Consider the following 26,802-nt stretch of genomic DNA (forward strand, 5'->3'; position numbering starts at 1 on the left):
AGAAAGTCACCAGAGCCTGTGACTCCCCAGCCAGGGTGGGTTTGCCTGTTTTACTCGCCTGAAAAACGCTCTTCTTCTGGTGAGACTGTTTAGTTTAGTTTGTTTTTGGTTTTGGATTACAGAACATTTGGATTATCTTGACCATGTAGTTGAACTATTAGTCCCCACCAGATACTACCTTCATCACACAAGTGAGTGACGTTCAGCCTTTGCAGTTTTTGTTGCAACTCCTCTTAATCTGGAAATACCTTTGTTCTCTCTTCCAAGAAGGTCCGTCACCTCCTGGTGGACCAAGGAGAAATTGCCACAGACTCTCAAAGAACTTTTATGTCTTTATGTGATTATTCATATTTTGCTCAACTAATTCTGAGCAGTGAGTGAATCATTCGCTTCCTGCTCACTTTTCAGATGACTTTTGGGCTGGAAAACCGGAACTCCATCTGGCAACACTGCCTTAATTTTCTAACGCTTGAAACTGTGACACAACATCAGACTGAAGGATAAACGCAGCTTTCTGCTGCATCAGTTTAGATTATTTCCACTATTGAGTGAAAATCCTGCAGGAGGATTGCGGTTGGAGAGTGGTGAACGTTTACCTGCTTCCTCTGTTTGCACCAACGTGCTGGACGCTGTCGTTCTCCTGCCGGTGCTCCTCCTGGATGCCGTGGAAGTGGCTGTGGACTGGACGGGTGGGAATCTGGTTGCTACAGCAGCAGCAGCAGCAGAGGTTTGTTGAACCGCTGTCCTCGCTGCTGCTGTCACCAGAGAGGGACCAGGACCTGGTGTGTGTGGTTCTGAGGTGAGCTGGGAGGAGGTTGCAGGTGTACTTCCTGGGGCGATTGAAGAGGAGGAGGAGAAGGAGAAGGAGCTCCATTGCCGAGGATTTGTGTCCGAGGATCCAGCTGTTGTTGTTCTGGGATGTGAAGCTGAAGTTTTGGTTTCCACTGATGGCGTGCTAAACCTTCGGGTTGTCCGTGGCGTCTCCTGCCTTCTAGTTGTGGGAGTCTGGGGCACGAAGGTCGTGGGAGATCGTCGTGCTGTGACCTCATTTGTCGTCACAGATTTTTGTTCCAGAGTGACTGTTGAAGCTGAACATCAGCGACATGAAGAAAATAAAAGGAAAAGGTATTTTTGATCCTCAAGCAAGTTTCATAAAATGTGAGTTTCTACTTGAATAAACATTGTTAAAGATTAAATCCACAGAGTTCAGCCTTTACATTGTTTTATCACAGAGAAATAAAAAAATTGAATTCGGATGAATGGCAAATATGCCAAACATTATTTCAATCTAGTTCATTTTATTCTTTTTCAGACACCCATGAACTGTGCGCATGTGCATGTGCGCTCAGCCTTCAGTGGCTGCAAGGTGAATTGAGTTTGAGACCCCTGCTTTAAAGCCACAACTAAGTTCCTGAAACTACACACATCCTTCATATGGGTACAAATAATTTATTTAAAAAAGGATTTTGTTGGTTTTCAAAGTGTCACAGACTCACCGTCGCTGCTGGCCGGCGTGGAGCTCATCCCAGATGGAGGAGAGTGACTCAAACTGGTGAGCTGCTGGTTCCATTCTGAGGTAAAAACAGACATAGATCAGGTTTTAAGGACAGAAACAGCTCTTTGATGACCAACTTCTTCTTAGTAAACACTCACCACCAGGAAGCTCCAAGGAAGATATGTTGGTTACTAAGAAATGGAAAAAAAAAGCTCTAGAAATGTCTTACATTTTCTCCTTCAAATAAGATTTATCTCCAAATTTCACAATAAAATAAATCTTCATTGCAAATTGTGTTTAAATTTCCAGATTACTGAAAACAGGAAGCATCTAATCAGCAAAAGTTTATGGCGTCTTTCTTTTTGCCCACAATTCACCAAATAATATTTGTTTGGTCTGTTTGTTTGTTTACAAATAAAAAATGCTCCAATGTTGGAGTTAAATCCATGAAGGATAGTGTGAAATCACAGCTAACAACACGACAGTCATGGAAACAAAAAAGATTCTAATGATTTAACATTCAGAAAATGTGACTAAAATTCTCAATCAAACAGATTATAAAGAGCAAAAACACAAAAGCACAATAATCTGTGTTGAAACAGTTGTAGCAGGTGAGTGCTGCCACCTGCTGGTCATGCGACTCATTCACCTGTTTGGGGACTTTCAACAATAGTCTGGTTGAATAGTGGAGTGATGGAGCCGTCTCTCCAAAGATCAGGAATGTCTCTGCCTGAAGAAGCAGAACCATCCAAGAGGAAGATTTTTAAAAAATTAAAGCCCTGCAGAATTGTTCATATTTTTTTTGAATAAAATCTTGATTCAGATCTTTGTTTAGGAACAGCAGATCGGACCGATCAGATCTAAAGTCTTGTGAGGTCTCATTAATGTATTAGGTGGTTTAAAACCTTTCCTTTTCTAGGAGTTTGAAAAATCAGACAATGATAAATAGATTAGCATTTTGCAAATCACCATTACAATTGAACACTGTAAAAAAGTATGGTTTGACATTTTGACCCCCCCCCTTTTTTAAGTTATTATAATTTTCTATATTGTCCTGTTTTACAGCTGAACAAACAGAAGGCCTCTTGTGTTGGACACTTTTTACTGTTACAATAGGAGGTTATGAATCTTATGACACATGAGGTGTTTATTTGGATGAACCCCTGTCAGTATTTAAAGCTTAACAGTATTTATATTCATTAAATTTGCCTTTATTTCTTGTTGAAATTAAACAATTTTAAACATTTTAAAATCAAAATCAAACCTTTAAAATGTTTTTAAGTTACTTTTCTAATTTTGGAAGAAAACATTTTAGATTAGATGACAATAGAATAGATTCAACTCGACTGTCAATATGTCCAAACACAAGACAAAGAAATGGAGTGAAGTATAAATAAACAGCAAGGGTTTGAAGTTTACTGTTCTAAATGTAAAAAATACAAAAAAAACAAACACTCACATTAATGTTTTTTTTTTGTTCTTACATACACCACTAGGTGCTACTTGGATACATCATCAGTGATGAACCTGAGGTCATGGGGTGTTTTGGGTCTTTAATCATCAAACAAACTCGCTCAAATGACCCGGCCAGGGGCAATCGGTCCCTGACTTGGTTCCAAGTGGCCCACTACTCCACAAATCCCCCCTCAGGATCCAAAGCCATCTTAAGGCTTTCTTCGCAGCCTTATTGATGTTTTTATGGCTCTTCTGCACAGCTGACCTTTTCCCTCAAGGAATTGAGTAAGCCCTGGCTGCAGCCTGCAGAACGGCTCAACGTAGTGGAATGCTGGAACGCTGAGGAATGTGAACACGCTGTGGAATGTTAACCCCGCCCACGCTGAGCCCGTGCATTTGATTCACCTTCGTCAGTGCAGTTGTGATTGCAGGAAAGGGGAAGAATAAGTGGAGCATATTTTGTGTCATTGGTAATTATATGAGGAAGAAAGAGAACAGAGGGGAGGAAAATTTGAATGGTGCAATGTTTTTTTTATCACTCAAAAAAATGATTCAAGCCCCTCTTTCATGTAACACTATAAAATTGTGTTTGTTTTATTTAAAAATATTTATTTTAAAAGAATGTATCTACATTTAATTCACCTAACACAAAATGTATTAATAGTTTCCCCGAGAACTCCAGTAATCCAGAATAATTGAGTTCAAGTAAGGGACATGCTGTTGAATGCTGTTTCCCTGTTTCTCTTTATTTATTCTTTTTGCTGTCTTACGGCTACAATTTTTCACATATTTTAACCATTCAACTATTAAAATGTTCAACTCCTTCGTCTAATGCCTGGTTTGACTTTTGGTCCTTCAAATCCTTCGACTTTTCACGTAAAAAACGAACTGTGGCATGAAATCGTTTCAACTCGGCTTCTCCCAATAAGATGAAACACGACGAGCCTCATTCGTGTAAATAATTAATCTATTTGTTTATACCGGCGGCTCTATGACATCACAAAAGTGTTAGCTCACTGGATTAGTTAGCAGGTTTAACATCCAGAGGTTCTGCGTTTGAGGCTGGTTTCAGACTGCTGTTGCATGTTTTTTTTTCCCTTGCCTTTCTTGATAAAAATTAAGTTCAATTGACTCAATTATATTTCGTTACATGGAAGAATTTTCTTTGAGGTGGGGTTACACATATTTATTGGATGGAAATCCTGCCCACAATTAAATTGAGTTCATCCAATGAGTTATTTTTTTGAGTCCGTGAGGCCAGACAAAATTTATTAACTCCCTAATACATGCACATGGAAACTTGTAAAATGCATAAGAAGACAGCAATCACTGTATAAATTCTCTAATTCAATAAAAAAAAAAAATTTATTTAGCGCCAATTCGAATTACAGACGTCTCAATGGGCTTCATACCGGTAATTGTAAGGTAAACATACAACGACAAAGGGATCATTAACACAAAGAGTGCATTAGGATTAATACTAAACTTGAACAAAACAGATTAATCTAAACTGATATTCCTGCCCTTAGACCCCCCCTTCACGGTAAGGAAAAACTCCTTAAAAACTGGTAGGTGGCAATATTGCACATGGAAACTTGTGAAACCAAAGAAGAAGATGGGCTCAGCATGGGCGGGGTTAACATTCCACAGCATGTTCACATTCCTCAGCGTTTCAGCATTCCACTATGTTGTGCAGTTCTGCAGGCTGCAGCCAGGGGTAGTTGAAGGAATTTGAGGGTATGTGGTAGTGACTGGCGAGAAAAACCCCAGCTCCCCAACTCAACTGTTTCACAGCTGGCTTTCCAGATTTTGCACCGGCATTCTGACACTAGCTTGGCGTATTTGGCCCACATGTGTTCGTTGGGCTCCTCCATTCTGTCTTTCCAGTCAACAGTAAGCTTAACCAGGACCACTTGCTTTCATGACTGATGTTAACACCATGTCTGGGTGGAGTGAACTGTTGTGCTCTGGGAACTTGAGTTGTTCTAGGTGGACTTGGAGTCTCGTGGAGTGGTGAGAACCCCTCTTGCAGGCTTGGCTGCTGTTGTGCCTTCTCCCCAGCTCTGACAAAGGTGATAGACTGCTTGGGGGTGTGTTGGTACTTGCAGTTGATGATTGCTGTCCTTACTGTGTCTGCCAAAGCCCTCAGGATTTGGTTGTCATCCCATATTTACTCTGAACTATTGACCTATTAAACTACTGTGTGATCATATGTGACGAAGTGTGCAGACTCTTTTTGCAAGAACTTGTTTTCCAGGAAAGTACAAGAAAATCCTTTGACTGCAGCACAACGGCCCAGCATTTATCCAGCAAGTTATCTCTGCAAAACAGGATGCAGGCCCTAACCAAAGACTGCTGAGCCAGCATAACATGTGAACAAATATGTTTAGTTTTCTGTCTAACTAAATATGTTTAGTCAGTTTCCTGGCCTGCATGGCTGCTGTGTGACCCCTAACCTTTAGAACGGTCACACACATGTAACCTAAGAAATGCCCTGAGATTAATAAAAGGAGAGGGGATGGCAGAATATGCTTCAGAGCAGTTGGAGATTGTAACTGAGCATATCTCTATCCGTTTTCCTCAAGCGTAAAGGTACCTTGAATCTTTCTTGCCTTTCTGTCCTTACGTTATTTTCTGACGTTGCAGTTTGTTTGAACCCAACATAAACGTGGTCATTCGAGCCGGAGATCACTACACCTAAGGATTACGGGGGGCATGGTGGAACTCTAGGAAAACGATGGTCACAGTCAGCGAACCAAGGGTGAGCTGTTGAGACCCTTTCCGGGGTTGGTTTCCCTCCAGGGGATGAGTCGTTCTAACCCCTGAAATGGCTGCAGTGGGCAACCTCACAGCTAGGTTTCCTCACTGTGAGGTCGCCCATAAATACTCTTATAGGGGATCGCAGAGTGCCAGACTTGAGTATTGTTTTTAGTTTTACCTTATTTTCACGACCATAGGGCACACTGGGTTATAGGGTGCAGTCTCAGGTATGGGGGATTTTTCTGTATTTGACACATACAACAGGCGCAGCAGGTGTTAGGGCGTAGGCAAGTTAACACATACCGGTAAAACATGCATGCTAGTGTGTGTTTAAAAAAGGCAGCAGGTGCAAAACTGAGTTGGTTTTGATTTATTTTTCATCTTTCAGTCATCAATCAGCATCCAAAAATCTGTCAAAGTCCTCATCTTCTGTGTCCGAAATTAACAGGTGTGCAAAATTTCATTAAACACGGCAGGTTCCCTTTGGTCATTGTCAGAGTTCGTCTCATTGCTGTGTGGCCCCTCGAGAATGATGTCAGCTTTTCGGCACTTTGTAAGCAGTGCAAGCAGACACATTAGTTCAAGCTTCTAAAATCCATTCACAAATTTTGGCGTAACTTGCCCTGCGCTGCCTTCCACAACAATAAAGGCTTTGCCCCATTGTGAGTATCGCTACCATGCTGCTACCGTTCTTTTTGACGGTGTGACTTACCAGGATGTCATCCGTGTTAGTGATGTGGCTGTGCTGGAGGTGTTTGTCGGCAATCTTTTACTGTAGTAGTAACGGAAGATGGGCAGCTTTTCATTATAATCCGCTGGAAGTTGCTGCACCACCGTATTCCTCGTCGGGATGGAAAGATGAAAGTGTTTTTATAAAGCGAAAGTAAAAGCTTTATTCGCAAGTGTTACTGCCCTCAGACGAATGGTGACTATAGAGATGCGTCTCTTAGCTGTTCGCTGATCGTTTATTATTTAATTCATCGCTCGAGTCGCCTTTTTTCCACGGAAACTCAGCCGCTTCATCTTGACTTGTCTGAGTTCATTTTCCAGCTTCCTCCACTTGGCTTCCTCCACTTGGCTTCCTCCACTTGTGAACAATGGATTAATTCATCTTGAATTCTCTCGCAGCTGCTCACGTGTTCCTACGCGTAACTGATAGCTTGCAGTTTAAACTGTGCTTTAGTGATGTTGTAAACAATGCTGTTCTGTTGTTCACACCCACAATTCCCTCCCGTGTTCCCATGCCGTCGTCTTCTATGTTCCACAACAACACATGCACCGCCTCATAGGGTGTCCCCTACCTTTTGGAGAAAATTTAAGACTTTAAAGTGTGCCTTATGGTCGGGAAAATACGGTAATTGGGAGTTTTGATGGGGTCACGTCAGTTGTCAAACCTTTGACAGAGTTGAGGGTATAGGATTACAGAATAACAAATTAATTAAATTTAATTACTTTTGTCAAATATGTGTATACAAATGCAGAGTTGGGGATCGGTCAAAGTACAGACATGACATCATTGGTGCAGTCACATTGCTTCAATTCAAAATCCAATGATAGATAGAGATTAAGTGAGAAGACCTCCCGTCTCGAGTGTTGGACTCACATCCCCAAGAAGCAACAGGTGAGCAGAAGAGCAGAAACCCCGTTGCAAATTAAATGGTTCCTAGATTCATTAACCAGATTAGTTTCCCCCGAAAATCCAGAAAAATATTTCAGTCTGAATACATTCAAGCAGACCCTGGTTTGGGACCAGGAATCGCTCTCCGACCCATCTTTCAAGGTGGTCTCAGTTCGTTTCCAGTCGGACTGAGCTTTGGTTTGCCCGGAATTCCTTAGTCTAAATAAAATCCGTCCTCGGAGCAGACAACTGAACCAATTCAGACGTCGATTTAAAGAGAGTAGGAATGAAACAACAGATGAACCGTGGACAAATATAAAGCAACGATCCCTTGGCTTAGAACAAAAATCCACTGCGAGGCTCAAAACTATGGGTGCTCCCAGAGTTCGTCCTCTGGTGTCTCTTGTTCTGAGTCCTCCTGGCCTGGTGTGCCCATGTCAGGTGCATTAGACGCAGGGGTTGGGGGATTGTGGGGAGGAAGGTGCTGGAGATGAGTTGTTGTGTGTTGCTCGGATGCTGACACCCAAGCCAACAGGAGGACGGGGCGGATGGTACCTTCTGGGTTCTCTCTTTTTAAGCTTTTCTAATATTAATTTCTTTTGTCTTTGAGTTTGTTTTTGTGTATATCATTGTGAGGGGCTTATTTTATTATATTATTGCATGTGTGGGGATTGGTATTTTTGTGTTCTTGTTTGTTTTTATGTACAGCACCTTGAGCTGTTCCTATTACAAGAAAGGTGCTTTATAAATAAAATTAATTTGTAATTTGAATACACCCTTTCAGTTTCAGATTCGATAGTTATATGTAAATAAGTGTAGCAGTCTTTTATCACATATCACTTTGCACAATGGCATGGGACTCGTGTTGTAACTTGTTTGTGTCATTTTTCACCCTTTTGTCTGATTTATAAAATCAGCTTCTTTGGACGAGGTAATATCCTCAAACTTAAAGTTAAATGGGGGTAACAAGGGGGTCTTGTTAATGTTGTTTTTCCCTTGAGAATGTGTATATGAGTGGAAAAAAAAGTATAGTAAACTAATGAGTAGTGAATTACTTTTTAAATGAAGGAATGAGTACAATAATTTAATTACAATTTCATCCAGTAACTAAAGTAAAGTAGTCAATAACTTTTTTAAGTAATTTACCAAACACTGTTTCGAATAATAATAAGTGCATTGTTCATGTATATTTAAACGTTTAAATCAAATCACTTCACTAGAGCCTCATAATTAGAACTTTAGGGGTCAAATGATGAAACTTTGTGGAACACCAACTGAGAGGCCATCTGAGATGAACAGCTGAGTCATTACAGAGTGCAGGATTGCGACAAAAAAAAGTTTTTTTTTCGGTGGTCATTGTAGTTCTTCTTCCCACCAATTAATAGCTTGTGAAGTTTTACTCTTAAGCTCATTAGCATCCCATAGTTGGGGTTTTTTTGTGTAGGTTTTTTTGTGTTACTGCAGGGTGCGATTACCCCTGCAGTCAGAGTTTGTGTTGAGATAACTTTAGTCAATCCATTCAGGCTGAAAACGTATTTTTCATTGCTAAATTAGGATGTAATGTATGTCTTTGACCACCATGAGGTGCAGTTTAGTTGCTCACAATGCACTGTGAGTGAGTGGGAACAGTTTGGAGCTGTCCTGAGCCATTAGTTAAACTTTTTTGTTACTACATATACTGAGAGATGAAATACTGTTTTCCCCATTAGCTTCACAGCTTCAGTTTGGTTCACCAAAGTTGAAACGTTTTTTCTGACTCATGTTGCTTCAGAAAAATAATTGAAAGTAACAACTTTTCAGTGGACTTGCCCTGCACAATAATTGTAAATTTACCTTCATCATGATATTAGCCTTTGAAATACCCGAATCGCAAAAGATGGCGAATACTGCAGAAAATGGTTACCTTAAATGTTTACACACACGCCAATACAATTTTACAACACCTTGAATTACTTAAAGAATCCAAAAGAGCCCTTTATGCATTTGACCAATCGGATAGACCCTTCACATCATTGACAAATCTAATTAAGCCTTTTTAAGTTAGATGTCCGCCTCCTATGTATAAGTGGGTCATTTTGTGTTTAATTGAAGTTATGGTGGCCTTTCTTTAAACTTTTTTATGTTTTGCTATTTGATCATGTATTGGAAGTCATATACCCATTGCAATATTGATCATCGTAGGTTTTCTTCACATGTTGCAGCCCAACCGGGGACTTTCCTTCTTTAAATTTCCCTATCTTTTGATTGGTTATAATACAGTAAGGTGAGGTTTCTATTTACCCGTCTTCCCCGCCATCACGCAGATGTAGATGCAGTCCGAGTCGTTCCGCTGACTTACTGAGACACAGAAGCAGAAACACAAAATTTCAACTCTATTTTACAAAATGTCAACTCCAATACCCAAATATCAAACTGTTTTTTTTAATCCCTTCCACCTGACAAATCCCTCCCACCTGACAAATCCCTCCCACCTGACAAAAAGGAGGAAGACTTGAAGAGTTCTTGCAGGTGACTGGTGGAGTTCCCCATCACATCCAAGAGTACAGCTGTGAAATCTGATGTGATAAGAAGATTTTTCAAAGGTGTTCTTTAATGATTCCCTTCTGCTGAGCAGTAACTGTCAGACCTGTTAAATCGTTGGTCTGGTTAGTGACACAGTAGCAGAACCTCCTCTTGAACACGCCGCTGTCCACGCCTCTGACGCTGGAGACTGGAAAAACATCCAGAGAGCAGAATGAGGTCAGGGAGACACAGACTAAAAACATTTTAATCTCTAAAACGTTAATATTTTACAGTATTTCATTAAAAGAAAATGAGTTTAATCGGTTAAATAAACTTAAGTAAAATATAGTGGAAATAAAACCAGTGTATTTATCAAAAATTAGCAGTGATCAGAACCACAAGATGGCAGCATAGTCAAAGACATGAACTGCAGGAAACAGCAACAGGTAGAGCTGGGAGTAAGCGCACATGTGAGTCTGTGTGTACATGCATGTATCTCTGTGTGCATATGTTTGTGTAATAATGATTACATGTTGTTTGAGTGTACATGTCTGGATGCATATAAATGTGTATGTATGTGTAATTGTGTGTGTACAACTGCCTGTGAATTCATGTGGCCAGGTGGTAATGTGCGCATGGGCATGTTTGCATGAGTGAGTGTGTGTGTTTGTGCGTGTGTGAATACATGTGTGCCCATGGGCATGTTTACACGTGTGTGTGTGTGATTGTTTGATTGTGCTTGTGTGTAAAGGTTGCGCACATATGTGTGCAAATTCTTTAAAAATTAAAATGGTTTTCAGGTTTCGTAATTGTTAAGTGTACTTCCTGATTTTTTTTTTACAGCAGCAGCAGTTCAGGAAATGTTGGATCCTACAACTTAGTAAAAAACTGTTAGGTCCTCCAAAGAATAATTACGAGTATGTGTGTGTCCTGCATGTGTGTGCATGTGTGCGTTCGTACACAAGTGTACATGTGGATTAGAATGTGTGTCCTTGAATGCATAAATGCACGAACCTGTGCATGCATTTGTCTGTGTGTGTCTGTGTTTGTGTGTGTGTGTGTGCACATGTGCGAGTTCATGTGGAAGTGTGACGTACTGTTGTAGACCAGCAGGGTGAGCTTGTGTAGAGCCAGAGAGCTGTAGGACATGATGCTGAGCAGAGAGAAGAGCTGCTGGGATCCTGCAGGACAGCAGTCATGGAACCACATCAACACACGTGTGAAACATGCAGATTTGTGCAACAAATACTCACCTGTCTGACTTGAATTTATTAAAGTATTGACGAGGGAGGTGAGGTCGATGGCATCCGGATCGATGTGCTCCGCCAGCGTATCTGAGGAGTGAAGGCATAGAGAGTTTAGTCACAGTTTAATCTCTGATGCTGTCTCAGCAGGAAGGGCCTGAATAATTACTTGAGGAACTAACGGTACCAGTAAAGAGACAATTACGCAGCCGAGTTGTATCCTGGGGTGTTAGTCATGTGACCAACTCAAGGTCAGATCAAAAGTTAGTCCTTCAGCTTAGCCATGACTGAAACATCCAGATCATCCTGTACGTTAGAGGGTAGCCCCCGATATCGAGAAGTAAAGAAAATACTATTGATTTTTAAGAAAACACATCCAATGTATCGTTTTGATCAGGCTTTAATACAAATACGAAATATAGAAATTCTGAACAGAATTAGAAAAAGCATGCAGCTATCTAGAAGAAATGGGGGAATCAGAATTAACATGATTTTTTGATTTTTCAGCCTTGTGACATTTTTGTTATTGAGCCCCATTTAAAAAAAGACTAAGTTTGAAAATAAAAAAATCCAGCTTTAAACTAAAAAACAGCACATCTGTGAACTAAAAACCTTTTCTTCTTCTGATAGGCCTTAATGCAATTTGTTTTCAAGAATTAAAAAAAAGAATCCCAAACTCATTCTGTGACTTTTGAAGAACCCCCCCACCTCACATTCCTGATTTGGTAGTAAAGGTTGCAGTACTTCAAAAGACCACTGGATGCTGGTTTCAAAAGGGAGCAGTTTACACTTGATTACCATGTCACTAAACTTACACTCTGGTTTCAGAGTGTAAGTTTGTTCTTGGTTTGTTCTTGGTTTATTACTTTTTTTATTCATGAGACCTGTTAACGTGTTTGTGTCGGGGGTGTGTGTGGTAGTTAATCAGACATCTGTTTATTGACAACCAAACTCTTGCCTATCAGGGGTGTGTATTTAAAATGGTGGGCAGACCTATGAACGACTTCTATGGAGAAGAAAAACAGCTACTCAGTCATTTTATTTATCAGATGAATTATTCTTGCTCTGATACATTTTTAGAAGGCTCTTTCTAATGCAACATTTTAGTGATTTTTTTCTGTAGTTTAAGTTATTCAAGTTATAGACTTACCAAACAGATGCCTCTAAAAAGCAATGGTCTCACGACAAACTTTCAAAACTGATTGACAGGCCATGTCTAAACTCCCTCCTTACTCCCTAACTACTAAAAAGTCAATAAAATGCAGGAATATCCACTGCCCTGGATTTTAAAACCTCAAGACTGTTTTTTAAACTCTGGAGAACTCACAAGGTCAAATTTGGCTGTCCTTTTTTTAAATTGCATATTTTTTTAATTTTTATTTCATTTATTCATTCAAGAAATTTTGTTTGGCTGTTAATTGCAGCCACTTAAAATGAACACACACAAATAAAAAGTCAAATTAAGTTTAAGGGCCTAGAAGAAAATTTCTCTTGGGTTCTCAAGGGTTCAATGGGAATTATGACATCACTGATTCTGAAATAAAAACCTTATAAACATTAGTGTTTTACGAAGACTATTTATGAATCCACTGTGATCTAATTATGAAATGGTATATGAAAAAATATATTTAAATACCTTTTTTTTTCACATGAAAAATTGTTTAAACGCAATGGTGGGAGTTGTTGCCATAGAAACATTGACTCAGACCAACTCTGACCAATACCTGCTTATTGACAATTTCTGGCTCCAACATGATGTTGAAAAAAAGGCCACTGAATTTGCTTCCTTTGGTTGAAGAAGGAAGTAAAAAAAAATTATTGATGAGGTCACACTCACCCAGTCCAGCTTTTTTTAAATGGTCATTGGTCATTGTTCCTACCCTATCAGACCTCCAATCAGTGTGTATTTCTGAGAACCAACACCACAAGCCCCTCCCACCTCCAAAGACGGAGTTTATCCATCATAAAATACAACAAAAGCTGTTTGTTTTTCCATTAAAATATTTCATTTCTAACAATCTCTGAAAAAAATAAGGATCAATAATGTATCAGTGAATACAGCAGTTGAAAAAAAGATGTGAAAAAAGTTGGTCAAAATATGCTCAATATTAGACTTTAGAAGCGCAGAACTAAAGATAATTAAAAGAGTCTCAGTTAATTTGTCCAAACATTTCAACTAAACCACAAACACATTTTTATTGTGACAAACCAAAACCATTTGCAAATAAATTTATAGAAACTGAAATAACCATGGCAACACAAACAAAAAGAGCATAAAAGTGAATTCCTAAATACCTGTGGGATCAGGAGAGTGTCTTCTCTGTCTGCCTGCTTCATGTTGGAGTCTAAACGCTTCAGGAAAACAGCAGAAAACAGATGTTTAAAAGAGGAATTCGACATTTCTTTCTTACTTTTCTTCTTCTGGAGTCTAAACTGGGACCCTGGTGACCTGTCCAGGGTGTACCCCGCCCTCACACCACAGTAGCTGGGACAGGCTCCAGCAAATCATGACCCTAAACTGGATTAAGCGCCTTTGGACAAGGGACGGATGTCTATGTGTTACTGAGACCACTTTTTTCCAATCAAACATTGACTTAAACAGAATTTCATTAAACTTTTTCCTACATCTGATGAGGCAGAAACATCCCAACAACTGCCACTGTAAACCAGGAAAAATAACAAAGAAATAAAAAAAAATCATAATTTCACACCATAAATGCTGAGAATTCACCTCGACTGAAGAAAAAAAGGAGGGAGACTGCAGAAAGCGTGGTCAGAAGAGCGAGGCGTGGATGATGCTGGAACCTCAAGGAGCCGGCCATCCTGGTGGTTTACCCTGACAACACAGCAGCATCGGAATGATCACAGGAACCAGTCAGAGGTCTTTCAAGGCTTAATTCAAATCCGAATTTCAAAGAAAAAAAAGTGTTGGAGAATGCAAGAAAAAAAAGGAACAAGTAGCAATAAGTCCTTAAATGAATCAGCGAAAAACACCTGTTGAATGTGAGTACAGGAGGGATGAAAACTTTTAAAAAGCATAAAAGTAAAGAAAAAAACATTTGCTCCACCCTCAGATTACTGGACATAACAAAAAAAAGAAAAACACAAATGGACTGGACCATTTTCCCTACAACCTCCCCATGTAATGACATGAAGACACAGACATGGCTTACCTGCAGCCCAAATCCTCCTGCGATCGCTGCAGCCCTTCTGAACTCCCCCAACATTGAGCCCAACCCCAGAGCTCAGCAGTAAACATGCTGGTTTTGATCAGCCGGGGTGGCAGCAGCATCATCATCCTGACACACAGTCAGACTTTAGGAACAATCTGCCCCCCTATGGCTGCACAGTGCTGCCCCACAGAGGCAGAGAGTAAAAATACTAATTAGTGCAGATCATCTATTTTATTTTTTGCTGAGAGCTCAGAAAAAAATCCACAAAAGGCAGATTACAAATGTGAAACAAAAGCATCAAACCTACTGTTGCTTTAACATTAAAGTTTTAGTTTTCGTTTGACAAAAACTACCCTTCCGTTCAAAAGGAAATGTATTGAAGTCAATCAAAGTTTGTAAAACTACATGAAAAGTTCAAAAAATAAGACTCCAGTTAAGTAAAGTGCAGCTACAGAAAACTACAGGAATACTGAGACATGCGGTCCAGACTTACCGGTATATACTGCAACATGCTGCATAAATGCTTCAGAAAAAAAGAAACTATCAAGAGTATCTAAAGGAGCAGAGTGAAGAGACTATCTGCTAAGACTAACTGCAAACTTCAGGTTAAAACAGGAAAAGTTTGTACCTGAAACCACATTAGAGACAGAAACAGCTGCTCTTTAGTCACAGCAGGGCCGGCCCCGGTCTTCCGGGGGCCCTAAGCGAAATTTAATTTGTGGGCCCTCTAACTGATCAGCAGCACCAACAAAACGCAACTGTTGTAATATAAATGAGATCTCTCTATTTATACATTTTGTGAATGTATCATTATTATTAAAACAGCAACTTAATAGCAAATCTAATATCAATAAAACAATCCAAAATAATGAACACAAGAGCTCAATGAGGGGGATTTTGGAAAGTCATAGTCTTTCTCAGTCTGAAAAGGACCTCTTTGCACCAAATCCATTCTTACTGGATCAGAGAGTGTGGTTGGCCATTCAGCTGGACCAACTGATTTGAGGTAGGTGGAATTTTGGATCCAGTAGGCTCCTCTTCCATAAGCATCTCTCTTGGAGCCTCTGGAACAGAAGATACATAACTTCAAAAAAAGTAAACAGTGAAAAGTCAAACTGTCTAATCAAATCTACATAAAGGTTGCTGTGACGCTGGAAGCAGAATGATGGAAAGAAGTGCCTTCACTTTTGCGTGTGTGTGCAAATGTATGACTATTTTTCAAGTAATTATGAAACAATAAGTTTAATATAGGTTCTATATTGGGTTCTATATTAGATTAGATTCATAAAAGCCTCTAGGAGAAGACGTGATACATCTTCAATACGTAATGATCAACCCAAATCCAGTTTTTCTACTCCACCAATGGATGTATGAGAGTCCACATAGGTGCCCAAATCCAAGCCTTGGTAGTTTTCCAGAAACCCTGCCTAATTTTCTGTTGATTTCCTGGATCAGGTGTGTTTAGCCAATAAGTAGCTTCAAAGGCAGGATGGTTGGAAAACATGTAGGACACCAGCCCTCTAGGCCTTGATTTGGGCACCCCTGGTCTACACAGACCACTGGGAGAAGCAAACATTCCTTAATAGTGTTGTCTGTTGTCCGTGTGATACAGTGTGTCTGTACAAAGAGAAGTGCAAGAGAACAAGTCTGACACAAAGAAGTCTGACGAACACTCGCCACGCCTGCACCGCAGATAAAACCTGACGTCTTTCCCTTCCTTGAAAGACTCTTCACTGGGGGTCCCGCCCAATGAGCTCATTCCTTTTGTCCCACACAAGCCGTACCTTCAGAGGCCGCTGCACCAGCTCCAGGCTTGGCAGAAAGTCTTGAGTCCTGTAACCATAACCTCTGCGGGTCTGAACATCCCTTCCAGAGAGCCATTCAGGCTCCGTATAATGGAGGTGAAGGAAGGAGAGCTTTCACAGGGATAATACCTTGTCTCACGCCAGATTGAATTCCTGCATTTTGTCAGCTGTGTGGCCTACGGATTTGCCGCCAGCATGTGTGAGCTTTGGCTTATATCACATATTGCACTGTCACATGAAGATGCAGATTGGTTTATCAGTCAGGAAATTGCAGGAATTTTTGTTTATTCGATGGAGAAATGTGTCAAAGACGGACATATTTATTGATAATCTGATAATTTTCATGTACTAGTTTTTGCTCATGGATGACAAGGACATTAAGGTCTGCTTTGAAAAACAAAAGACTGGTTGTCTGGCTTAGTAACTCCTCTGTGTGGGGATGCTTGATACCCATCAGTGATGTCAGGATGTAAGGAAACACCTTCAATTCCAGATCAAAGATTCAATCATATCGTTCTTCTCTTAATGTCACATTGGATTTATTTCAGCAACTATGCAGAAAAAGCTCTCAGATTTAATGAGCAGCACAGAACTTTCTTTAAGATTTTAAACCCGTATAATCTGCTGACCTGGTGGCCCGGATGACCAGCTTAAGTGTACAGTTGGGATCATGTCCTCCATAAGGATGTCCAGTTGAAAGCCCCCCTCCTCTAAGGCTGGGTCTGCCAGCGACCCGGCATCTGCACCAACACGAAACAACGCAAAAATTATTTAACGTTCAAAAGAACAAGGAGCCGGAGGTGCTGGTCCAGCTGGTTTGAACTCTCACCTTCAGAGCTCTGGCGAAGGGTGTAGGCCTTCATGCGGAAGGCAGTGCGGAAGCGTTCCCGGTTGCACACCCATGTGTCGAGGTGTCCTTGGGCAAGACACTGAACCCCACCTTGCCTCTGGTGGTAGGTTGGCGCCAGTGTTCGGCTGGGTGAATGGGTCTGTGACTGTAAAGCACTTTGGGCCTTGTAGGTAGAAAAGCGCTATATAAGTATACACCATTTACCATATATGCCATTTAACTCAGTTTCTGGCTGAAATCGAGAAGAAGACAAACTCAGGGGAATCTGGTGGGTAAACAAATATAGTTATAGAGACACCTCAATGCATCATAATCAAGGCAGATTATTTTTTTTATGTGGGAAACAGATTTATCAAAGAATGAGAATTTGGTCTGCGTCCACCATTGACTCCCAGTTAGCTTGTTAACTTGTCATTGTTAGCATGTCTTGTCTGGTAGTCTCTCTTTAGATGGAACTCCTTAAAAACAGCCAGAGGCATGTAAGGCAGACACAGTTGTTAGATGTTTCACTGAAAGATTTCACCAATTCCCATTTGTCCTGGAAGTGGTGGCCCACCGTCAACTTTTCTGTTTTATTTACAGTTAATGTTTTGGAAATGAGCTACAAAGCCTCAGGGTCATATGACATTGTTGACAGAGATTTACAATAGATATGGGCGATATATCGGCAGCAGTATCTGACGAACACTCCCACACTGTTGGTATCGGCTGACATTTGCATAATTTGAGTTTATTGGTTAAAAACAAATTCTACTGATATTCTTTTGATTCTTCTTATGTTGCTTTGTTTTTAAATGTATTCGTGTTCCTAATAGATTGGGAAGTTTATGTTTACAGTCATAGTCTGTAATTGACTGTTTTCAGGTAAATGTTTTTTTTCATAGGGATACATGTTGTTACTGACAGATCCCTGGCAATGAGAAGCTTATAGTTTACAGTTATGTCCAATCTTCAATAAATGGTCTGAATGCTTTCAGATATATCTATATTAAAGCTTTAAAGCTTTAACTTTGGGAGTTGGGTCATCTAGACACACTAGACAGTGTGCTGAACTTTTTATCTTCAATGATTTGTGATCTTCACTGGTGTCCATGGATTACATGAAATCTTTCCACCTTTATCCACCTTTGTCATGGTAGGGAGAACATGTCAATGTAAGGGTGGGGTCATCTAAGATAGCACAAGGGTTAAAAGGTCAATGTGATTGTTTCCATTAAAAGAAAAGTTGTGCATTTCTAATAAAGAAACAAAAAGGAAATCTAAACATTGTGTTACTGCAGACACTTACTGTAAGTATCAGTATCTGCAAATATGGGCTATAAGCCACAGTTGAAGGGTAAATATTGGTTTTTGGTATTGGCCGGAAAAACAATTATATCAACCCATCCCCAGGACACTTAGGTCAGTAGACATCTGAATTTGGGCCACATTTGGCCCATGGGCCAGACTTTGCACATACCTGATCTATATATTAGAGAAACTATTCAAAAAAAGGTGTTTCAATGCAGTGTTGTCAAATGTGACATAAATTTAGCGTTTTGAGTGCTTATTGATGGATAAATGGAAAACCGACACATACTGTACACATGTATATTTATCAAAGTTTTAGGACTGGCAGGTATTTAACGATTTCTTTTTTGTTGCTGTTGCTGTCCAATCATCAGTGGTTTATCCTTCTCTGGCAGGTTTTCCACGGCAAGCTGTCTCACCGTCTCGGTGCTCACCTGCCAAAAGAAGCATCAAAGAGGCGAGGGAACCCGGGCTCCTTCTATTGTCCAACACTAACAATCTTTGGCAGCACAAAGACGGGAGCTCTGTGGGTAAAGTAAGACTCCTGTGTACCTTGGAAGGGGCAGCAATGGAGGTAATTGGATCCTGCATCAGCCTGAACGAGGCCTGTGAAATGGGGAGGGTATTCTCTGCGACTTTGCTCCCACAGCAGACACACAATATGTGTCTGTATTTGGCCTCGGGGGGCGGAATAAGAATGGCAGATTACGGCGCTGAGAGGCTGCGGCATGGGAAGCTGCGAAGGAAGATACAATCCTTTCCTGACTGTTTTTCAGCCGAATAAAGAGCAGAAATCGAGGTGCCATTACCAAGCCCATCTTTGGAAATGAAGCAAAACAGCAAGAAAAACATGAAAGCTCAGTTCCTATCGCAATGCTTTTCCAAGTCAGATTTTTTCACTGAAAGCATGGCCCATTAGAAGGAGATCAAATACTCTTAACCCATTGGCAAATTTCTATTAAATAAACAAAAAAAAAGGTCTTATTTTAAGAAAATATTGTAGTCACTATGACATGTTTTCTCAAACTAAGATTGTTTTGCTGTTGAAAAACAGAGAAACAATCAAGAAAAATTATTTTTCTTGCAAGACAGAAAATAAAAGTTTTTCTTGAAACAGGTCTTTTTATTTCCCTGGGATTCACTGGTTGCTGCCTGCTTTTTTATGTGTCTTTATATTATTGTTACGGAAGTTACATTAGAATAAATCTTTCGGTCCAAAAAAATAAAAATAAGATTCCACTTTAGCCCTGGAGATTACAAGAACAACTTTCACCTGGGATTTAAAAGTTATTTTGACATTTTTTTCTGTTTGTTTGTTCTTTTTGGTTAGCCACAATAAAAACAGAATAAAATAAAACAGAAAATAAATTTGAATTTGAACTTGTGCATTCGCCAGGGTCAAGGATCGTGCCCACTTTAATACCAACAAACTATCTTGAATAAAAATAATAACACTTATAGAAACATTTTTTTTACAAGATAAGAATCAAAATCTTTTATTGTCATTATGCAGGGCACACTGAAATTATTTTGCACTTTTGAATAAAGACCTTTACAAGTATGAAAGACTGTACAGTAAAATATGAATAATTTGTGCACAAAAATTTAAAGTGCAGCCAGAGCATGTCACAGTGTATTGTCAGGGGTTAGGGGGTTGTGTTAAGTCTGCATGTGTGGGGGGGGGGGGGGGGGGGGCACAAGTGTGTGATTAGGGGAGGAGGGGGTGGATCGACTTCACAGCTCTGGGGATGAAGCTATTTCTCAGTCTATTTGTGTGAGTTTTGATGTCCCTGTATCTCTTTCCAGAGGGATGAGGTACAAACGGTTGATCTTCCAGGTGGGTGGGGTCTGCAGCTATGCAACCAGCCTTCCGTCGGAACCGGTTGTCGTACACTGAGTCGAGTTGTGGGAGAGGTCCTTCCACAATCTCCTGTGCAGTTTTCACCACCCGGGCCAAGTCCTTTCTGTCTTGAGTAGTGCAACTCCCGTACCGCACCCTTTTCCTAGCAGTTGCATTAAGAGTCCAGTCCTCTTAAGCTTCCTGAGGAAGAAGAGTCTCTGTTAACCCTTCTTCACCAGGTGGGATGTGTGCAGCGACCAGGTGAAGTCAACAATAACCTCCCTTTGGTCTCGGAGGTGTTCAGGACAAGCTTGTTGTCGGCACACCATTCTGTTAGATGCTGGACCTCCTCTCTGTAGTGAGTCTCATCATTGTTCGATTTGAGACTTACTACGGTGATGTCATCAGCGAACTTTACAACCATGTTTGTGAAATTGATAGCAGAGCAGTAATGGGTGAACAGAGTGAAAACGGCCGGGCTGAGGAAAAACCCCACTTGAGGCCTGTTGGTGAGAAAGTCCCTGATCCAGAAGGACAGAGAGAAAGACAGGTTGGGAAGTTTCAGCGTCAGCTTGTCCGGGATCACAGTGTTAAAGGGTGAACTGAAGTCTACTAACAACATCCTGAGGTAGGTGTTAGTATTCTCCTGGTGGGACAGGCCCATGTGTAGGGCTAATGAGACTGCATCTTCTGTTGATCGGCTCTCCCTGTATGTGAACTGATGACTGTCCAGTGTAACAGGAATGATGTCCTTAATGTGGCTCAGGACAATCCTTTTGAAGCAATTCATAATCGCCGGTGTCAGAGCCACCGGCAATCTTTCAGGAAAGAGACAAAAGATTTTTTCGGCACAGGCACAATGATGGAGGACTTGAGGCACACAGGAACTGAGCTGAGCAGGAACTGGTGAGCTCCAAGGACCGATTGAAAATGTTCAGAAAAACTCCAGCCAGCAGATGTACACATACCTTCAGAACATGACCTGACACCTTCTCTGGTCCTGCGGCTTTACTGGTGTCAATCCTCTTCAGGACGGAGCTCACTTGATGTAGATGGAGGATGAGAGGCTGGGACTGTTCCTCCAGCTGTAAGAGATGACCAGTGTCTCTTCTGCTGGGCGGGTCAAAGCGTGCAAAGAAGATATTTAAGGTGTCAGGCAAGGTGGAGTCATGGGTGATCTGCTGCATGTTGCTCCTGTGGTCTATGATGGTTTTAATGCCTCTCCACAACTCCCGCGGGTTGTTGTTAGCAAAGGGCTCCTCTATGCATTGTCTGTGCCTGCGTTTGGCCCGGCTAATGCCCTCCTTAGCTCTTCCCAGGCCCTGCTCGCCTTTCACCTATAGGCTGCATCCCGAGCTTTGAGCAGAGACCGCACCGTGCCATCAAACCATGGTCTCCGGTTTGGAGACACTTTGATGGACTTTATGGGCAGGACAGCATCCGTGCAAAACTGCACATAGCTCAGGACAGGATGTTGTGTTGTCCTGAAGGTCTGAGCCATTTTTAAGCACATCCCAGTCAGTGAGTTCAAAACAGACCTGTAGTCTGAAGAAGCCTCTTCGGTCCGTACCTGAACTGTTTGGGTGGTTGGTTTGGTCCTGCAGATCAGAGGTTTGTATGTTGGGATTAGCTCCACAGATATGTGATCTGACATGCCCAGGTGAGGAGCTGCTGCAGCCTTATATGCACCTGAGATATTGCAGTAGACTTCATCCAGTGTGTTGTTGTCTATGGTGGGAAAGTGTATAAACTTCTGAAATTTAAGAAGCACTGCTTTGAGTTCCACATGATTGAAGTCTCCTGCCACAATCACAGCTGCTTCTGAGTTGGAGCTCATCTGCCTGCAGATCAGACAGTAGAGCTCCTCCAGCGCTAGCTTGGATAAATATATAAGCGTTTATGAGTATAACCTAAAGGAAGCACATTCATTTATCTTTCACGCTGAATTTTCTGTTGTTTTGAATCAAGAATTTGATAGATAGTCTAGCATTACGCTCTGTGCAGGCACACAAAGATGCACCACATGTCTTATCTCCCAGCTGCTGGAAACCAAAGCGGCGTTAAAGTCCTCGTCTGAGCTACAGCACAATGTCAGGCAGCTGCTTCCCCTCCTGCAAGGCCATAGAGCGCTCTTCCTCTCAGCTCTGTTTGATTGTTTTCCTCCAACTAAGCTGAAATGTTATCTTACCAAAGATTTTAGGCATCCTTAGTTCACCAAAATGATGGAGCGGCAACGTCTGAAATGCAACAAAAATGCAAAGAAAATTAAACAAAAAAATGTTTGACAACAACTCAGATAAAACTGCATAAGGATACTTAGAGGGGGAGTTACAGTTCAGAAAAAGTTTATGTGGATTTATTGAAAACAAAGGAAAATTGAAAACTGAAGTATATTATGAAAGTTGAGCTAAAAATTGTTTTTTAAAAATGACAAAATGGCTTAAATGCTGAATAAAAAATAGACTAAACATGTGACTTTGGGAACTGCCTTTACTGTAAAAGGCAAGTTTTAAAGTGCAAAATGTCTAAACACTAAATTCGCTGAAAAAAAAGGTAACCATCTGAAATTCGGCAGAAGACATGAAAGTATCAAATATATCTGCTGGAGCTTTAAAATTACAAACATTAAAATAACACAATGTAAATGAAGATGATACTAGTTTTAATTATATATTCATTTTTCCCCAACTTACCCCCTTCCTCATATAACCTCATATTAGGGTGATGGTATAGGGTTTTTGGCCTGCGATGCGCCTTGGGGGAGGGAGCTACTTGGCAGTGGTCCCCCTCCCATGGTTGCCGTATGGAGTGGGCCCCCCCTCTTTCGGTTTTATTTGCACCTTAGACATGTAGGGCCCTTGGTAGGGGGGGTGCTTGGACATCACTGCCAGCAAGCAGCAGATGTCCTCCTAGCACCCTACCCGCCAATTTTAACTGCACCTTAGACATTTAGGGGCCCTTGGTGGGCACTGTGAGTAATCAGGAGATGTCCCCTCAGTCCTCTACCCGCCAATTTCAACTGCACCCCCCTTAGTACACACACCGTTCACTCCTCAAACTATACATTCAAACATAAACACACACACATGCACACAAACACACATACACGGACACACATTTTGCAAGGAAGGTGGGACCTAGGACCATTTGTCCCCTACCCCTTCCCTGGTGGGGGGTACGGGGCCCTTGGCAACGGCGGCCGGGGGTGTCCGAGTCCCTGGGGGTTGGGTTCTGGTCCTTGACCCTGAGCGCTGGGCCTCGCCAAATTTCCAACTTTGGCCGAGCCTGGTCGGGCCACGTTTACAAGACCACTTGTGGGCCACCCTTTTCCCCGGGGTTCTACCCTCCTGGGCGGGGGCGGCTGGCCCCTGCCTTGCTCCTCCCTGGACCAACCGTGGGCCGGGTGGGTGGCTGCCTGGAGTGCGGAGCGGGTCTCCCTTGGGGGGTCTTGGCTCGTACTTGGGGTTGGAGTGGGGGTATCCCCAGAACTCCTGGGTGGTGATGGGGTGCTCGTCTGGGGCTGTGGGCGCCCTTCTCGGGTGGGGCCCTGTGTTGGGCTCTCCCGGTGCGGCGGGGGGGCTGCTCTTCTGGTTGGGCTGGGGCGGCGCTCTATTTCCCCCCATGCCTCCCTGCTCTCTGGCTCTGGGGGCCTCGTGGCAGTCCTGCTGGCCCTGGCCTGGGTGGCGGATGTGGTCGCCCGGGGGGCGGTTGTTCCCTGCCTGCTGCCGTGTGGCGTTGGGGGGTTCCGGCTGCCGCTGCGGCGGGGGTCTTCGTGTGGGGATGGCTGGGCACTCTCCCTCCTTCTTTTCACATTCCACCATCCATTTTAGAAGAACATACACACTCACCTGAGCACAGGTGTTAGCTCACCTTTGCACTAATAGTTTGCATGATTGAATGAATGAAATATTTCACACTAGTTGGTTTAAAGGCATAAGTATGCGTGTGTGAACACTATCTGTTTTGTGTACATGTTGACATGTGGACATTTTTGCAGCTAGCAGGTGTGTTGATAACATTTGAGTGTGTGTGTGGACAGGCCCCGCCCTTTTTGTACTACATTAATGATAAACAACCAGTAAACTTGCGGCTCTATGCTGCTTCGTGGTCTTTCCCCCCCCTTCCTATCATCACCCTCCTACCCCCCCCCCTCTCTCTAACATCCCTCTCTCTTCTTCTCTTCTTTCCTTCTTTCCTTTTCCGTCCGGTCCAACACCAAAGATTTTCAAACATGATTGAAATTAATAAAGTTTGGCCTCAATTACAAAAGGGGTTTATTCAGACATACCTTTGGTTTGTATGAAAATTAACAACCCCTGTTGTTAAAGTAAAATATGTCCAACACAAGAGGCCTTCAGTTCTCATCTGCCCGCCCAGCTGTTGGACAGGACAAGTTAAAAAAAAAAAGGAAAAAAAGAAAGTAACAATTTTCACATTGTTACGGCTGTGGCCGTATTTGGTTTTGGTTTATTTGTTTGTTCTGTTTTTTTTGTGTGTTATTTCTGTATCAGAGTGGGACTTGTGTTTTTTGTGGATCTTTGTTTGTATCTCTGTGATTATTTTCAGGTGTGCTGAAAAGAGTGTGGCCTTTAAAGCCACCACATGGACCTCCAGACCATGAGAAGGGAGCTTGGCTGCAACAAGTCTCCAATGCAGTTTGGCCCTCTTCTCCATTTTGTTTTTGATTTCACCTCTTGTTTAGTTATGTGTTGCACTTTTGTATTTTGTATTCGTAGTCCTTCGTAGTTTTGTCTGTGCCCACTCTGATAAGTCTTTTGGTTTATAGTTATGTTAAGTGAAGCTGTAGGGGTGAACAGCCATTTTCTTTAGTACATGTTTTCTCCTGTTTTTGTTAGGTTAAGGAGGTTAGTTTTTGTCTTTATTTTCCTTTTCCTTTTTACAGGTAAGATTACATGTTTCAGTTAGTTGGGGTTTTGTTTGTTATTTTGGCCTGGGTTCACCCTGAAGCCTTTTAGCTTCACTTTTAGTTCTTGTTGGTTGTTTATTTGTAAATAAATTTTTCATATTTTTATGGAGACATTTGTTTGGTGCTTTTTGTTACAGTTAAATTATTAGCCAAAACTTTACTTTTTTTATGTTATGCTGCCTCGGTGCCCCTAGACACAAAGGGGGCGTAACAACATGAAACGTGTCAAGGAAAAAGCTGATGCATCCACTGCTAATGGCTTAAAAGCCAGGGATGATGATTTAGGCCTCCTACCTGGACTTTTAGAATATAAGAAAATGTCAGATCATATTTTACAGGTGGCCGGGACAGGCTCCGGCAGCCCCGTGACCCCAAAAGGGACACAACGGAATACAAAAATGAATTAATATTTTACAGGAGAAAAAAACTGACACAAAAATAGTAAATCCGCCTTAAGCCACTTAAATTGTACTGTAATAAAATACAATGGTGTTAATTTAAAGACTTGAATTATTCTGGCCAATGAAAACAGAGCAAATTTACATAAATGACCAATTAATTGGGTGGTACAGACAGGCTAATCTCTGCTCACATTTTTTTCTTTTTAGAGAAATACTAATTTTAAGGTCATTTTGCAACAATGGAAATATAGGTTCATATTTTAGATTTTCTATAGATTTAACCCCTTTTTTCTGTCTACAACACCAGAACATGTTCTTTCGTTCAAACCGATCAAATCATCAAACTGCTCTGGATTCTGTCTGTGTTGTTTATGTAAAAATGTTTTCTGTTTTTCTAAATGTGGTGGACTGCAAACATGGAATCTCAACACCATATAAAGACACTTGTTTTCTCATCTCGCAAAAAAAAAAAAATCTGATTAAGGAAATCTGACAGCAAAATAATTTCAGTTTGAGAAAACATTAAATTACATTAAACTAAAACTGCTTATTTAAAGAAATTTTTTAATAGATTTTAAGGGTTTAATTTTTTGCTGTCTTCTTTCTCCTTCGTGGGTTGTTTGTTGAAGCAGAGTGGTGTGTTATGATAATTTCTGCTGTGTTAAATGGATTTTTGGGCCATTCCTTTTGATCACTGGCTGACTAGGCGGGCGCGGAGGCATTACATCCATTATACACGCATTTCTCCCTTCTTTAACAAATCTGATCAGAGTTGCAAAGAAAGGCAGGTGTAGGCATCCAATCAGTAGTGGTCACATGTGCAAAAATGTATCAACGATGCCTCTGCGCCCCACAGTTTGAGAAACTGCACTGTGGAAGTGCCAACAGTTTGAAAATTTATCATGGAGGAGAAACGAATAATGGGAGTTTGTGGCCAGTCAGAATTCTACAACACCAAGTTTTTTGTATATCACAATAGAGCTGGAAGTCTAGAGCAAGATCTACCAGATTTGCTCCACTTCAACCTTTCCCACCAAACCTCTTCCAACTGTAGGGGTGGACTAGTGAACAGTAAAAATTGCTCACTGGTCACTGGTTCTCCATGCTCCTTCTCGCTTTTTCAGCGTCATATGTCTTTCCCCCATTCTTTTTCTGACTCGCTGGTCCCCCATCTTCTGATGTGGTGGCGTCCGTTTTACCGCGTCTGCCCCTCTTTTTTCGGCTGTTCAGCAGGCAGTGTCGCAGCTCCCGGAACTGCAGCTCTCGCGTCTCCGGCGTGCATCTGTGGGGGGAGTTCTTGCAGTGTTCAGGTTGTCAGCGGTGCTTGATTGGGAGATGTCTGGGCGTTCTTGAATGCCATGATTGCCGGAATCCCAATGGTGAGAATACACTATGAAGTTAAAAAAAATACTTCTATGAATCTATGATGGGACAGCAAATCC

General features: G+C 41.5%; 1 protein-coding gene across 1 annotated transcript in view; it reads right to left on the bottom strand.

Moving 5' to 3' along the window:
• Positions 1-21,533, bottom strand: part of LOC105356161 (mucin-5AC) — a 45,542-nt gene extending 24,009 nt beyond the window's left edge. The window contains exons 1-16 of the mRNA XM_023964923.1: positions 21,370-21,533; positions 20,311-20,850; positions 20,060-20,195; positions 18,745-18,798; positions 18,612-18,626; positions 16,882-16,909; positions 16,682-16,792; positions 11,084-11,164; positions 10,928-11,011; positions 9,955-10,038; positions 9,800-9,883; positions 9,609-9,665; positions 2,145-2,225; positions 1,654-1,686; positions 1,497-1,571; positions 597-1,094 (exon numbers count right to left, since the gene is read on the bottom strand). Of these exons, the coding sequence (XP_023820691.1) occupies positions 597-1,094; positions 1,497-1,571; positions 1,654-1,686; positions 2,145-2,225; positions 9,609-9,665; positions 9,800-9,883; positions 9,955-10,038; positions 10,928-11,011; positions 11,084-11,164; positions 16,682-16,792; positions 16,882-16,909; positions 18,612-18,626; positions 18,745-18,798; positions 20,060-20,195; positions 20,311-20,850; positions 21,370-21,533 (2,125 nt within the window). The remainder of the gene's footprint in view (positions 1-596; positions 1,095-1,496; positions 1,572-1,653; positions 1,687-2,144; positions 2,226-9,608; positions 9,666-9,799; positions 9,884-9,954; positions 10,039-10,927; positions 11,012-11,083; positions 11,165-16,681; positions 16,793-16,881; positions 16,910-18,611; positions 18,627-18,744; positions 18,799-20,059; positions 20,196-20,310; positions 20,851-21,369) is intronic.
• Positions 21,534-26,802: the final 5,269 nt, after the last annotated feature.

Source organism: Oryzias latipes, chromosome 17 (assembly GCF_002234675.1).
Source record: "Oryzias latipes chromosome 17, ASM223467v1".
Taxonomy (NCBI): Eukaryota; Metazoa; Chordata; class Actinopteri; order Beloniformes; family Adrianichthyidae; genus Oryzias; species Oryzias latipes.